The 14,797-nt window shown below is 43.1% G+C and overlaps 1 protein-coding gene across 2 annotated transcripts; it reads right to left on the reverse strand.

The window, feature by feature from the left end:
• Positions 1-1,472: 1,472 nt before the first annotated feature.
• Positions 1,473-14,084, reverse strand: si:dkeyp-97b10.3 (uncharacterized). Of its 2 annotated transcripts, XM_014214254.3 has the most exons (17): positions 13,575-14,084; positions 9,961-9,992; positions 8,377-8,400; positions 8,031-8,102; positions 7,908-7,931; positions 7,727-7,762; positions 7,522-7,569; positions 7,252-7,295; positions 7,069-7,121; positions 6,480-6,957; positions 5,518-5,643; positions 4,540-4,675; positions 4,419-4,466; positions 4,188-4,259; positions 3,913-4,078; positions 3,590-3,711; positions 1,473-3,264 (listed from the first exon to the last, which is right to left on the reverse strand). In XM_014214254.3, exons 1-17 carry the CDS (start codon positions 13,622-13,624, stop codon positions 3,236-3,238), a joined length of 1,560 nt encoding a protein of 519 aa, XP_014069729.3. In that variant the 5' UTR covers positions 13,625-14,084; the 3' UTR covers positions 1,473-3,235. The 2 variants fall into 2 exon arrangements, with proteins under 2 accessions (XP_014069729.3, XP_082812417.1); XM_082956291.1 differs by lacking the exon at positions 7,522-7,569.
• Positions 14,085-14,797: the final 713 nt, after the last annotated feature.

Here is a 14,797-nt window from a genome sequence, read left to right on the forward strand (position 1 = left end):
GGCAAGGTCCAGTGGTGGAAAAAGTACTCAATTGTCATACATGAATTAAAGTAAAGATACCTTAACAGAAAATGAATCAAGTAAAAGTGAAAGTCACTCAGTAAAATACGATTTGAGTAAAAGTCAAAGTATCTGGCTTGAAATGTACTTAAGTATAGTGGTGGAAAAATGACTCAATTGTCATACTTGAGTAAAAGTAAAAAGTACAAGTAAATGCTATACAAATCCCTTATATTATGCAAATCAGATGGCACAATTTTCTTGGTTTTTATTTATTTATGGGTAGCCAGGGGCACACTCAATTCACTCAGACAACATTTCCAAACAGCTTATTTGTGCTTAGTGAGTCTGCAAGATCAGAGGCAGTCGGGATTACAACGCATTATATTGATAGGTGCATGAATTGGATTATATTGCTGTCCTGCCTGAGCATTTGAAATGTAAGGAGTACTTTTGGGTGTTTGTGAAAATGCATGGGAGTAAAAAAAGTACATTATTTTCTTTAGGAATGTAGTGAAGTAAAAGTTGTCAAAAATATAAATAGTAAAGTACAGATACCCAAGAAAACTACTTAAGTAGTACTTCTGGGTATTTTTACTTAACACCAGTTGGAAATTAAATAATAATCAAATCACATTTTATTTGTCACATGTTTATGTAAAGGGGTTATTTGTTATTGTAGTTTGGTCAGGACGTGGCAGGGGGTGTTTGTTTTATGTGTTTCGTTTTTTTTTTTGTTTATGTTCGTTCTAGTTTTTCTATTTCTATGTTTAGTTTATTGGGTTGACCTTCAATTGGAGGCAGCTGTTCCTCGTTGCCTCTAATTGAAGGTCCTATTTAGTAGGGGTGTTTTTTCATGGGTTTTTGTGGGTAGTTGTTCCATGTGTAGCTGTATGTCTCACAGGACTGGTTTCTCGTCGTTGTTTTGTATTAAGTGTTTATTTTGGTTTTCTTCTGAATAAAGAAGATGAGTATTCACATTCCCGCTGCGTTTTGGTCTAATCCTTACGACGAACGTGACAATGGGCCCTTTCTAACAATGCAGAGAATGTATTTTTGAAAAATGAATAGAAAAATAACACAAGGAACAAGTACATAGTCAATGTGAAGGGGTACAAGGTAATTGAGGTAAATATGTACATATAGGTAGGGATAAAGTGACTAGGCAACAGGATAGATAAAACAACAGCAGTGTATGTCATGTTAGTGCAAAAAGGGCAAATGCAGATATTCCTGGCTATTGGTTAACTATTTAGCAGTCTTATAGCTTGGGGGTGGAAGCTGTTCAGGGTCCTGTTGGTTCCCAACTTGGCATGGTCATTATTAGTCAAGCAATTCTGTAAAGGCCACTGAACCTGTAGGCTATGACTTAATGATACATTTGTGTTTACTAACAGTCATGAAGACCTCCAAGCAGTAGGCCTACCTCTACTAGCTGAAAACTATTTGCAATGAAATAAATGAAATTCAACTTTCCAAAAAAAAAAGATTTTATTCAGTCCAAGATTTGTAATCTTAGGCACCGTACACAGAGCCCTACGAAGGCCCATACCTGAAGTGTAACATTATAGAAGTGCACATGTAAGGACTGGAATATTAAATGATGGACTTTGAGAGATCACTCTGAGTGTAAACATATGTACACACTTGCAAATGTCATCCAATACCCAATTTACCACTTGACTTGTGGTTTTCCCATTCATAATTTCAACAGTTAATTGTTGTTACTCTCCCTGAGGTATTTGGGTCCCAGTATCGGCAACAGTGACATCCCTTTTGAAAGGTGTTTAAAATGAGTTACTCTCCTAAATGAGTGGTTTCTGGAATTCATTCAATCCCACCATGTTCAAATGCACTGAGCGTGATTTCCAGGCTACAGAATGGACCCGATTCAGGCTAAACAAAAGTAAATATGACCAATCTTTTCTCTGAGATGAAGCTTAGCTATCACCACTAAGTTTGACAGGCTCAATTTGGTCATCACACATAAAAACTAACAAACACAAACTGTACAAAAATAAAAACAATCACAGCATAGTTTAAATACAGAGAAAATATGTACACAGTATAAAAAGTACAGCTACACTCCTTGAGTAGTTGGTCCAATTCCATGATTAAGTAAGTGGTAATGCCTTGAATGACATATCAAAATACAAAATATACAACTCCCCATAAGTTTGTCAGCAGTTTCCATACTGCAGCACCATGTCTGTTACTGGCTACACTTTAGCTACCTATTTCCCAGAGCTCATCTATGACATTACAAGTCTTCTCTGCTCCGCGGGTCATAGCATTAGCTCCTGGCTGTTTGGGGTACAGCTTCAGGTACCTCTCTGCATTATTCTAGGGTAATGGACCATTTGTGAACATCTAAGAGAATGACCCTTCAAGATTAAAGGCTTTGGTGAAATTGTCTTTGTTGAACTCCTGTTGTAATCCTGAGAGAACGGGAGGGGTGAAAAGCCAGGGTTTCCCACTACTAATCACTACTAGGTGGGGCACAAAGTTCTCTAGATCCAGCATCCAGGTCTGCAGGAATCAAACATTTCAGTTGAAGGCAATTGTCTTGGGCTGAGAGGGGGTGACAGTGCTAGGCTGGGGTGCCGGGACACATAATGCTTCTGATCTAGGATCAATGTACCCTCCTCAAATCCTCAATTTATGAAGGAGGTATGCAAAGCTGACCTTAGATCAGCCTCTAGAGCAAGGACAGGCAACTCCAGTCCTCAGGGGCTGGATTGGTGTCACACTTTTGCCTGAGCTAACACACCGGACTCCAATAATCAACTAATTATGATCTTCCATTTAGAATGCAATTAGTTTAATCAGCTGTATTTGCTAGGGATGGGGGGAAAGTGTGTCACCAATCACGCCCCTGAGGACTGGAGTTTCCCATATCTGGTCTAGAGAAAACATTAATCCTACTCCATACAGCCCTCAAACTCAACTCTGAACCTTGAAGCCAGTTCCACTGAATTTTGTCACTGTTCCCCTCTAATCAGGGACTGATTTAAACGTGAGTCACCAGGTGTGTGCAATTAATGATCAGGTAGAACAGAAAACCAGACGGCTCCGGACCTCATAAGGTAAGAGTTGAGTACCCCAGCCATACAGCATAAAGTAGAGAGATTTCTGTCTTCAAGTCAAGAGTTCAAACGTCTCTCACCCATTGTCTCTCTGTCTTATTGACGACAGGGCTGCGGAAAGGCAGGGACCTAGGGAGGCTAAAGATATGTCATTTGGCAGCTTTATTGTCCATCATATCTGAAGAGAACACAGACAGAGACAGACAGACAGAAAGAGAGACAGAAATTGGTGTAAGTTAGGAGACAAGCATGAGTACAAATGTGTGTGTGCAGACAGGTCAGTGAGTGTGCGTGGCTCTAGTCTAATGTGTCTCACAGGAGGATGGTGGCACCTTAATTGGGGAGGATGGGCTCGTGGTAATGGCTGGAGCGGAATAGGTGGAATGGTATCAAATACATCAAACACATAGTTTCCATGTATTTGATGCCATTCCATTTGCTCTATTCCAGCCAATATTATGAGCTGTTCTCCCCGCAGCAGCCTCCACTGGTGTGTCTCTAACCTTGCAGTGTCTGGTGGACCTCATTGGGCAGGTCATCCAACTCCTGTAGGCTCCTCAAGAGGTGAGCGACAGTGGCTTGACCCTTTGGTCTGCTAGTCTTCCAGCGCTCCAATACCTTAAACCTGAAACACAAGACAAACGGAGGTCACATTATCTAAAAAATAAATCTTCACCAAAAATATGAAAAGAAAGTAGGTTATTGTACAATTATTGTATAATTGGTTATGCAAGGAATGCTTCAATTAGAAACCCCAAAAATAATGGCTGGCAAGTAATATAAAGTTGAGTTTTAAGGGTGCAGATACTATATCTATCTACTGTACCTCTGCATGATGACATCCTCCTCACTGGCCTGAATATCGTCCAGCTCTTTGGAGGACAGGTCCAGGCAACCGATAGCCACCTGCTTCCACTCCTTCCCCAGCCGCTTAGCCACCTGCATCAGCTGCTTGGACAACACGTCTGGGACCTGCACTGTCCGCACTCCGTCTGGGGACAACAGAGGAACGTCAGACTTTTAATTCTGAACAGCAACTCAACATGAATAAGGCCACAGTAATAACAGCAAATGACACATTGGATGTGTTCAAACCATCACCTGACTCATCTGCGCATCGAGGTCTCTTATTGGTCATCTCTTCCTCTGATGTGCTGGTGCTTCTCTTCCTGCCTACAGAAGAGGAGAAAATCACTGTCAATCAAAAGCTACTTTTAATGATGGATGAAAATTGCTTGTGTACAGACAAGTAGATATCTAGAACATACACTGGAATAAAGTGAACTATTGATGCCAATATTGAGAGGGGGCAAACAAAAATGACAAACTTACTATCTGTCCGTTTCCTTGGTTTTTCAACTGCATTGTCCACACAGTCACCTGAGAGGAAGACAAATGAATGTCCTGCACCTTCACTCACAACACATTACAGACAAGACAGGTGTGTACGTACCTTCTCTGATGGTGGCTGACCACACAGTCTGGTCGGACTCGGTCTCTATGAGGGAGAGCTTGAAGGGAGGGGGCTGCTCAAAGAACGCCTCAAAATATCCCTTCAATTTAGTCACGGCCAGCGTGAACGGCAAGTCCTGCAGGACACCACACACACACAGACATATGAATACACACACATAGTACATACATACACTAAGTATACAAAACATTAAGAACACCTGCTCTTTCCATGACATAGACTGACCAGGTGAATCCAGGTGAAAGCTGTTATCCCTTATTGATGTCAGCTGTTAAATACATGTTTTAAGTATCCCTATATTTCTGTTATTACGGTGCTATCACTCTGTTATTAGTACGCTTGCGCAGCAGTCTCTTTGGAGATGGACCTGGCCTGAGTGTGATGGCGACTATGTACTGTGAAAATACATAGAAATAAAAGTTGTTCAACTGGAACCTTGTCGTTGTGTCAGTTTGAGTTAACAAAATCTACTAAAATCAGTGTAGATGAAGGGGAGGAGACAGGTTGAAGAAGGATTTTTAAGCCTTGAGACAATAGGCATGGGTTGTGTATGTGTGCCATTCAGAGGGTCAATGAGCAAGACAAAAGAATGAAGTGCCTTTGAACAGGGTATGGTTGTAGGTGCCAGGCACACCAGTTTGTGTTGAGAACTGCAACGCTACTGGGTTTTTCATGCTCAACAGTTTCCCGTGTGTATCAAGAATGGTCCACTACCCAAAGAACATCCAGCCAACTTGACACAACTGTGGGAAGCATTGGAATCAACATGGGCCAACATCCCTGTGGAATACTTTGACACCTTGTAGAGTCCATGCCCCGACGAATTGAGGCTGTTCTGAGGGCAAAAGGGGGTACAACTCAATATTAGGAAGGTGTTCTTAATGTTTTGTACACTCAGTGGACAGTACATAGGTCAGTGCTTACTGGTTATGCAGTAATTGGTGAATGAACCCTCACCGCAGGGCTGATGTCTCCCTCTGGTTCACTCATGAGGCGGTACCTACTCTCATCCAGCTTACAGGTGGGTGGCTTCTCTACCTTCAGGTAACGCCTCTTGGAGCAACGCACCTCCTTCCCTATGTCCTGGAGTGAGGGGTGGTAGAGGGGGAGAAAGAGGCAGAGAGACAGTAAAATAGAGGAATAGATAGAAGAGAACCAGTGATTTACCATACTGTAGGTAAGTGATGGATTCCAATAATGGGGGGGGGGGGGTCTATTCCCTGGTCAGGAAACCTGGGAGCTGGTTGAGGGAGATGCTTTCCATAGTCAGTTTGGTGTGTGATGGGATGATCTTTCTCATTGTTGACTAACGGTCAACAACTCCTTTCCCTGGCCAGTAAGGTAGGGTTAAATGGGCTGTTCTGAAGCTGAGTGCTCTAATGTGGGTCTCTGTTGAGCTCAGTCATTTCCCTCACCACTGATACTACTACACACTACCAGAGCTTAAACCACATTTCAGGAACTAGGTGACGTGACCAAAGAATTCACTGTGGTCTGTATTTGATATAACATGGTGTTACTATCCCAATCTAACCCTACCAGTTGGCGAAACATTGTCATTTTAACCAGTGTTGCCCACTGGGCTAGCTTCAGATTTAATGTATTAGGATTGGGGTTTCCATCGGAGTTGTTCCTAGATACAGATACACAAATCAATACACAATCATTTGTGTTCATTAATACGCACCAATGCCCTGATACAGTGACAAATGAACTCATCTTGATCACCACGCACGCGCACACACACACCGCAGACTTCCAATGTGACTTCCCTCAGTAGAGACCATAGTGAGAGAGGCACAGAGTGCCAGGAAGTCAGGCCAGTGGGCATTACAATCTGTCTGACCGTGTTCACCTCTTTGCTCTGACTCAGTAACATGCTACAGTAATGATCCACACCCACCCTGTGTCCATCTCACCTTAATGTCGGAGGAGTTGTTGGTGGCCAGGTAGATGCGAAAGGAGTAGGAGTTGTTCAGAGCCAGTTCCTTATACACCAGGACCACCCCGTGGTGCTCTACAGGCTTGCTGCTCTGGACAATGGGCCCCACCGGGGACAGGGACGACACACGCCACTTTACATGGCTGCCAGAGTGGTCTACCGAGGGCTCGATCACCGGACAGCTGTCCTTCATATGCAGGACACTGAAGGTCATTTCACTGTCGGGGTCAGCGAGGCAGAGGGAGTGAGGGAACTGGATGGAGGTGAGGATGGACGAGGGGCTGTTGACACAGTCCACGTTGAAGATGGGCCCAGCGAACCTCCAGGAGTCCCCGAGGAACATGCCGAACTTGGACCAGGACAGGACCGAGTAGCGGATCAGGACTCTCCCCGACACCTCAAACACCAGGCCGGTGACGGAGCACTGATATGCCCCCTCTCCCTCCAGCTGCACCCTGACACACAGAACCAGAGAGATTTAGAGATGGAGGAAAAAAGAGCGAGAGTAGGAGAGGCTGAGTGAGAAAGAGATGGAACAAGGCTACAGGTAGAAGAGGTACACTCACTGTAGGCGTCCTTTAGAGATCTTCCTAGGAGTAACCAGATCATTGCCTTGACTCTGATTGAGAAACAGACATGGTCCTAAGATTAGCCCCTGTTCCTCTAGTGAGTCTACAGCCATACTGTACGTCTCTGAAGCTTTATTACACAATTACCATTCAATTCCACAATCCAAAAAATGTGCTCACCTGCTGGACAGCCTTGCATTTTTCACATGTCTTGGAGGGCACATCTGACAAAGGAGAGGTCAACGGTCAAACTAGGCACTCCCTCTTGGGGAATACTCTACCTCTCAGACTTTGATTTGCAGACACATTTTCATTAACCTATGAATGAACCCAAATATCCTCTCTCTAGCCTTTCAACCATTACAATCTCCTTTGTCTACAATATTTAGGCCTTAAGTGGAAGAAGCTAAACACTTGATAGTAGAATGACTTTTGTTAAACTGAGGATACCTTTAGCAAGGGAAACCTCTGCATCAGCTTGAGGAGCCGACTCCGATTCTGCGGAGAGAGACGTTACTCTCCATGAAGGACGTTGGGGGAGAGGAGCAAGCATTCTACTCAGGTCATTCTGAGGTGAAAGAGCCTATTCATCTGTATTACAGAGGCACCATGAAGCAGGTGTACTCTAAGGCATTGTGCTATAGTTCCCACTCACCATTACAGGACTCCTCAACGTCAGGTTCCTCCGATTCTGTTGGGACAAGCCAAAAAAAGAATACAATTATAAAAAAAAAAAAAAAAATCCAAACAAGCCAGGTGCTGGTGTGACCATGTATCGTCACCGTTTGGAAATTATTTTTGATTAAGCTGAGAGAATGAGGCTGTGTTTTTCTCACCTCCTCCTTTCTCAGCAGAGCCGTCTGGCAAAAGACAATAAGAGAAGGTTATGTTAGAGGATGGGATAAAGCCTGAAGATTCATACTGTGATGGAGAGATTTTGTGCTCTAGCAGCCGCTCACCAGAATCCTCCTCCTCCTCCTCCTCCTCCTCCTCTTCTTCAGAACTCTCCTCTGTAGATGTCCCTGCATTGTCTGTCAGAAAAAAATCCATAAGACATGGAGGGATGAACTTTCAAAACTTTCTCATTCTAAATGTACTTTCAAACAGAGAGGGGTGAGGGAAATTGATTGGTAGTTCAAAAATGACTTGGGGGGGGTTCTATAGGCCTAAAGCAGTTCAGAGACCATTAGAGTTCTGTTTGAGTAGTGTTCACAGAGAGGACGATGTGTGTGTTTGTGTGTGTGGGGATTTCTATAAGGATTTTGATACAAGGAACATAGAAATATACTGCAACGGTGTGCCTACCTGAGCCACTGTTGTCTGGATTACCTGGAACAACAGAAGTTTCATTAGAGGTGTCTTGGGTAAGGGGTTAATATGGGATTAGGAACTCTCCTCCCTCCATCTTTCCACCCCACTTTACCCATAATGCAGAGGTTTACAGTAACCCCTGGGGACTGGCCCTCTGTAGGACCAGCCCCAAACGACACCAGCCCATCCCCTGAGAGCTTTCTGACAAGACCTAGAAGGGGGATCTGAGAGTCTCTACTCATGTCTACCCTAACATAGGCATATTACTGAGAAAATTGTCATACATTATCGTTTTGGAGCCTCTTATTTACTGTCTGACTTATCAAAACGTTACACTTCTGCTGTCAAACTGTGACTAAGTTAACTCTGATGAGCTCATCAGCGTAAACCCTCTTCACTCACGTCACACTACATTGCTCATCTGAAACTTCCACTCTGATTACTCACTAATTTATATGAATGCACACTGTATACAGTATGTACATGAGCGTATTGTAATTCAGTGATGTCTGTGGTTTTCCTATGTATAGTGCTGAGGGCCCCTGTGTCAGTGCTGTAACTGTTTGCACTTTCATTTTAGTCATTTACAGAAGCAGATACTCTCATTCAGAAATTCAGAATGACTTATTAACTGGTATGCTTCATAATGTAAGTGCATCTAAAGTAGGGCTGTGATGATTATGGGTAATGATTAATTGACATGCAAATGGTCATAATTGTGATTTTTGTTGGATTTTGTAATGCATCTTTGAAAATAAGCTATGAGATACATAATGAATACAACACAGCTTTGGTGAAACCATTTCTCAAAAGCAAATGGTTTTGACTCCAGGGGCAGGGGGACTGTTTGCTATCTGTACCCAGCAGGAGTGAGTGTGGGATAGGCCTTCTTGCTGAGAGCCTGGCATTGGCAGAGAGGAAGCCCCGCTGCGCCACTCAGAAGCCCAAAGAGAGAGGAGAGAGAGACCTGGCTGGTTCTCAGTCGGAGGTGAGGCTCCCTGCCCCAGAAAGGACAGGTGAGGCTCCTTGCCCCTTACTGGGGCAAGGAGCCTCACCTCAGACTGAGAACCAGCCAGGTCTCTCTCTCCTCTCTCTTTGGGCTCCCAAGTGGCGCAGCGGTCTAAGGCACTACATCTCATTGCTAGAGGCTTCACTACAGACCCTGGTTCGATTCCAGGCTGTATCACAACCGGCTGTGATTGGGAGTCCCATAGGGCGGTGCACAGTTGGCCCAGCGTCGTCCGGGTTAGAGTTTACCATCATGGTAAATAAGAATTTGTTCTAACTGACTTGCCTAGTTAAATAAAGGTAAAATAAATACATCTGTCGCTCTCTCTCCCTCCCTCCCTCCATATGTGTCCTCATATGCCTCCTATCTGCCTCATCTAACATCCACTCCGTCTACTCTCTGACAGCCTGCTTTAAATCAGCCCAATATACACCAGACACACAGATATTTTTTACTGGTGTTGACTGCCATCTGCTGGACTCATTTCAGATTACATTCATTCAAGACTTTTTGCCACATGAGACAAAGCAAAACATGTCATGCACAAACCAAGATCGAACGGTGCTTACCCTTCTGGTCAGGGGCAGGGATGTCTCCATCTCTGTAGGTTAAAAGAGAAAGGGAATGATAAGGGCATGCCAAGACATTATCAAAATCCTGGAGTTAAGAGAATACAGCTTCAGTTTATGGACCAGTGGGGGAGGGGATTAGGGGTGTGGAGGAGAGGGGGTGGAGCTGAACTGTCCAGCTGCAGACCCATCTGTGTCTGCACTTCCTCTCTCTGATATACACTCACACGCTCATTCAACTGAGGCACAAAAACAGAAAGGGCTGCCAAAATCTCAAATTCATGACACCAGCCCATCCTCCAGTGTGGTGTGGAATCCCCACCCCCTACATCCTGACCCAGTTTTACACACTAATGTTGCACGGCTGGTACTGCAAAGCCATGGAAAGGTACTGGCCGATAATAGTGCCTGTGATTCTAAACCGTAAATTCTTAAAGAGACAGTACCAGAGAACACCAAAAGTTGATCATATGGAAGGGTTTTGTAGTCAGCAGTGTTACAAGTTTATATAACCCATAATAATGTGTATCATCCAGAAGTTGTCTCTCAGACTCAGACAAAGCGTGCCACTTGTTGATTCAGTCTGTGACTTGTGTGAACACGTCTATGTGCGCCTGCCGCCCAGGGGCTCAGTGTAGAGCTAGTGATAATAGAAAGTGCATTGGTCATAGTGCCAACCTCTCAAGAAGAACACGTTCAGCATGCGCAGGGAACAAGGTCAACAGTATTTTTTCTTATTTTTCTCGATCGTAAAAATACTGCCCTTTAGGTGATCAAAAGCGAGAGTTGACTCAAGTGTAGTCTTTAGTGCTTTACCCCAGAAGAGATGAGGAATACAGTAGAAACACTTTGCTAAGTTGCCATGTTTTCATGACCTCTTTGATATTAAGAATGTAAATGAATCATGATAACTGTGCATGGTAACTGCAGATAAGGTCCTAAAACAATGATTGAATTGTAGGCTATTTCTAGTACTGTGTATCGAAGATTTAATGAAACCTGATAAGCCAGTGGTCCTCATCCTCACTGTACTCAAGGCAGATGTACAGGAAAGGCTGTTTACTTTTCAAGGTCAATGTTCGTTCAGCCAACAGGTTTCTGTATCACAACACAATTGTTATACGTTTCCATGGCAGTCATATTCACACATGTACTCTGCCCTCTCTGTCTATTATTTTTCTACCCTCTCTTTCTTTATCTCTGCCCGCTATTCAACCCTGGCCTCTCACCATCTCTTACTTCTCTCCCACTCATGTTCATACAAAACAACTCCCCCTTCCTTTTCTCTCTCACTTCTGTCTCTGTGGTGCATACCAGTTTTTTGCATATTTCCTACAGCCTAACATGAACACACTGAAAGCCTGTGAACAAGAGATAGGCAATAGTCAGTTAGTGCTGGTGTTGTAGTTTATGTAACAGCTCCAATTCAGCCTTGCGCACCTCAGTAGGTTAACATATCATACACCATTAATGCAACAGCATTAATGATACACGAAACTGTCAATAAGTCTGGGGGGGAAAAGTTATGCTTTTATGAGGGGTCATATATTCTGCAGGTATTGTGCATTTTCTTTTTAAGTATACTGAACAAAAAGATATGCAACATGCAATAATTTCAAAGATTTACTGAGTTACAGTTCATATAAGGAAATCAGTCAACTGAAATAAATTAATTAGGCCTTAATCTACAGATTTTACATGACTGGGCAAGGGTGCAGTCATAGGTGGGCCTGGGGTGGCATATGTAGCTTCCGTCCCTCTCCCCAACCTGGGCTTGACCCAGGGACCCTCTGCACACATCAACAACTGACACCCACAAAGCATCGTTACCCATCGCGCCACAAAAGCCACGGCCCTTGCATTGGAGCAAGGGGAACAACTACTTCAGGTCTCAGAGCGAGTGACATCACCAATTGAAACGCTATTAGCGCGCACCACCGCTAACTAGCTAGCCATTTCACATCGGTTACACATAGGGCCATCCACTTGGGAGCCAGCCCAGCCAATAAGAATTAGTTTTTCCACACAAAAGGGCTTTACTACAAACAGAAATACTCCTCAGTTTCATCAGCTGTCCGGGTGGCTGGTCTCAGACGATCCCACAGGTGAAGAAGCCAGGTGTGGAGGTCCTGGGCTGGCGTGGTTACACATGGTGTGTGGTTGTGAGGCCGGTTGAACGTACTGCCAAATTCTCTAAAACTACGTTTGAGGCAGCTTATGGTAGAGGAATTAACATTCAATTCTCTGACAACAGCTCTGGTGGACATTCCTGCAGTCAGCATGCCAATTGCAAACTCACTCAAAACTTGAGGCATTGTGTTGTGTGACAAAACTGCACATTTTAGAATGGCCACTAAATTGTCCCCAGCACAAGGTGAACCTGTGTAATGATCATGCTTTTTAATCAGCTTCTTTATATGCCACACCTGTCAGGTGGATTGATTGTCTTGGTAATGGAGAAATGCACACTAACAGGGATGTAAACAAATTTGTGCAGAAAATTAGAGAAATTAGCTTTTTGTGCGCATGGACATTTCTGGGATCTTTTATTTCAGCTCATGAAACATAGGACCAACACTTTACATGTTGCATTTACATTTTTGTTCAGTATAATAGAATATCTATATAAATCAGCACTTCGGTGACACTCAAACCTCTTCAGTGATCTGAGCGTTGACTTGTCTAACCTGAACTCAGATTATTTCAGTCAGTGGCGAAAGGGTGTGGCATGGTGGCAAGGTGCCCAACGTGTCTTGTTTCTCAGGCAGCCTCTGGCGTGATAGAAACCAGACAACCACACGAACGATAGGCCTAGTGTTCCCCTTGGATACAAGTCACCCGATTCATATCTCTCACGTTTCACTTCCCTCGGGTTCATGGTTACTCATCACACAAACACTATTCATTATTTACGACACGAAGGAGACAATGTAGAACATTTTCTACATTTATACAACTACATTTTACGGTACGAAACATTACCACCATTGCAGTAACACGTGTGGTTATAAAAGTGATATGGGTAAAAAAAAAAAAAAAAATGTCCTTGATTATTAAGTTTCACTGGAAAAAGTCCCAATAGCCTATGTAATTCAAGATTAATCTATACCTACCTTTTGGTACATATATACTCCTATACATATACCAACAAAGCTAGATACATGCAAGTGGTTTTGCTTTCAAATTAAAAGAGAAGCTTTAACTGAGAAACCCAACATTATTGTTGCATTGGGTAGGCCTACAGAATAACATCGTTCTATAGATGTAAATCGCGGTATAGCCATAGTGCTTGGCGATGGGCATGCTTGTGTTATGATCAGTCAACAGAGCATCATGTGCTCTACAAAGCGATCATGGCGTCCCCTCCTTTCATTTTTTGGGATCTGTGTATTCAATTACATCAAATTACATGGTTGCAACTATTTGGGGTCTTAAATGTTTCTTTATAAATCGAGAACTAAGATCCAGCGAGGGTAGCAAGCAACAACAAAGCAGCTATTTCGGGATTAGACAAAACATTTCCGCGCGTATCCTTTGTCAGTGAATGCAACCTCATGCAATCATAGGCTGCTCTAAACCTCGGCGTTATTTTGCTATGTATTTATGATGCTTACCCTTCATCCAGGTGACAAGTGGCTCCGCAGCTCGCCATCTTCGCCACCATTATGTGCCCTTTGAGGAACTTTCACTTTAGGTTTTGTTTTGGTCGTTTTGCCACCTTCGTGAGGTTCCGTTATAGCACCTGCCTGTATCTGTCAGCAATCATCTCATTTTAAAACTATACCTTAAAGACGACGTAAAACTCAGCGCAGCCCTCGTGGTTCACTTTGACATTGTTATGATTTACACATGTTTTTGTACGCATAATCAAAACTGTTTCTATTCAATAGGTCAAATATCATTTTACGTACAAAGTAATTTCGCCAAAAACAGAGATCTCAAACAAATACACTCTCCCATAGTAGGTTTAGGCTTAGCATTTGTAACATAGGCTAGTTTACCTAATGATAATCTAAATTTGAGTTTAGGAAAAAAATATGCTGATCTTACTACCATGTTTTCAATGGATGACTCATTGTCTACAATTACAAATGATTTACAAATCGCTGCACTAGCGCAGCCCTGGAGCAATACAAGTGTTCACAAACTGCTCAGTGGGAGGAGTATATTATCCCGCCTTTTAGTTTGGGTTTTTCATCTAAACAAGACGCATGGCTCTTCTGGGTTCCTTTCCCGTCAAGGCTGATCCATGACAACTGTCTGATTACGATGGGGGGGATCAAATATGTACCATAAGGAAGATTATCTGGCCGGCCAATATTATTTAAATTATTAAAGATGACTAAAGTTTACAGCTTTCATGCTCAAATACGGCTACTGATAGGGAAATTAAGTCATCCTGCTGCCTGCGTTGTATTAGATGGTCAGAACCTTTGATATACAGGCGTTACATTGTATATATTTCTCACAGTTTGTTTGTAACATCGTATCTTTCCAAAGTAGGTCACGTCAAAAGGTCACTTTTTTGCGGGAAAATATAAACCCGTAAGGCTGCATTTCACGAAATCAACCACTAGATACCGCAATCTACAATAAAAACAAAACAAAATTGCACTATCATGTTCTGTTGCCAATGAAGGTTCCAGTCAGCTATTACTTGATCACATGCCTGGGCGTTGCCAAAAACACTACCGGGCCCCTAACATAGAAATCAGAATGTTTCAGATTAAAATAACGTACTGAACAATGTGTTATTAAATGTACTAACTATAAGCTTCTCCTGCTCTATACTACAATTGTGCAGATTCTAGTTTCCACCTTCATCCTTTGCCTATAT

The sequence above is a fragment of the Salmo salar genome, chromosome 09 (assembly GCF_965601325.2).
Source record: "Salmo salar chromosome 09, fSalSal1, whole genome shotgun sequence".
Classification (NCBI taxonomy): Eukaryota; Metazoa; Chordata; class Actinopteri; order Salmoniformes; family Salmonidae; genus Salmo; species Salmo salar.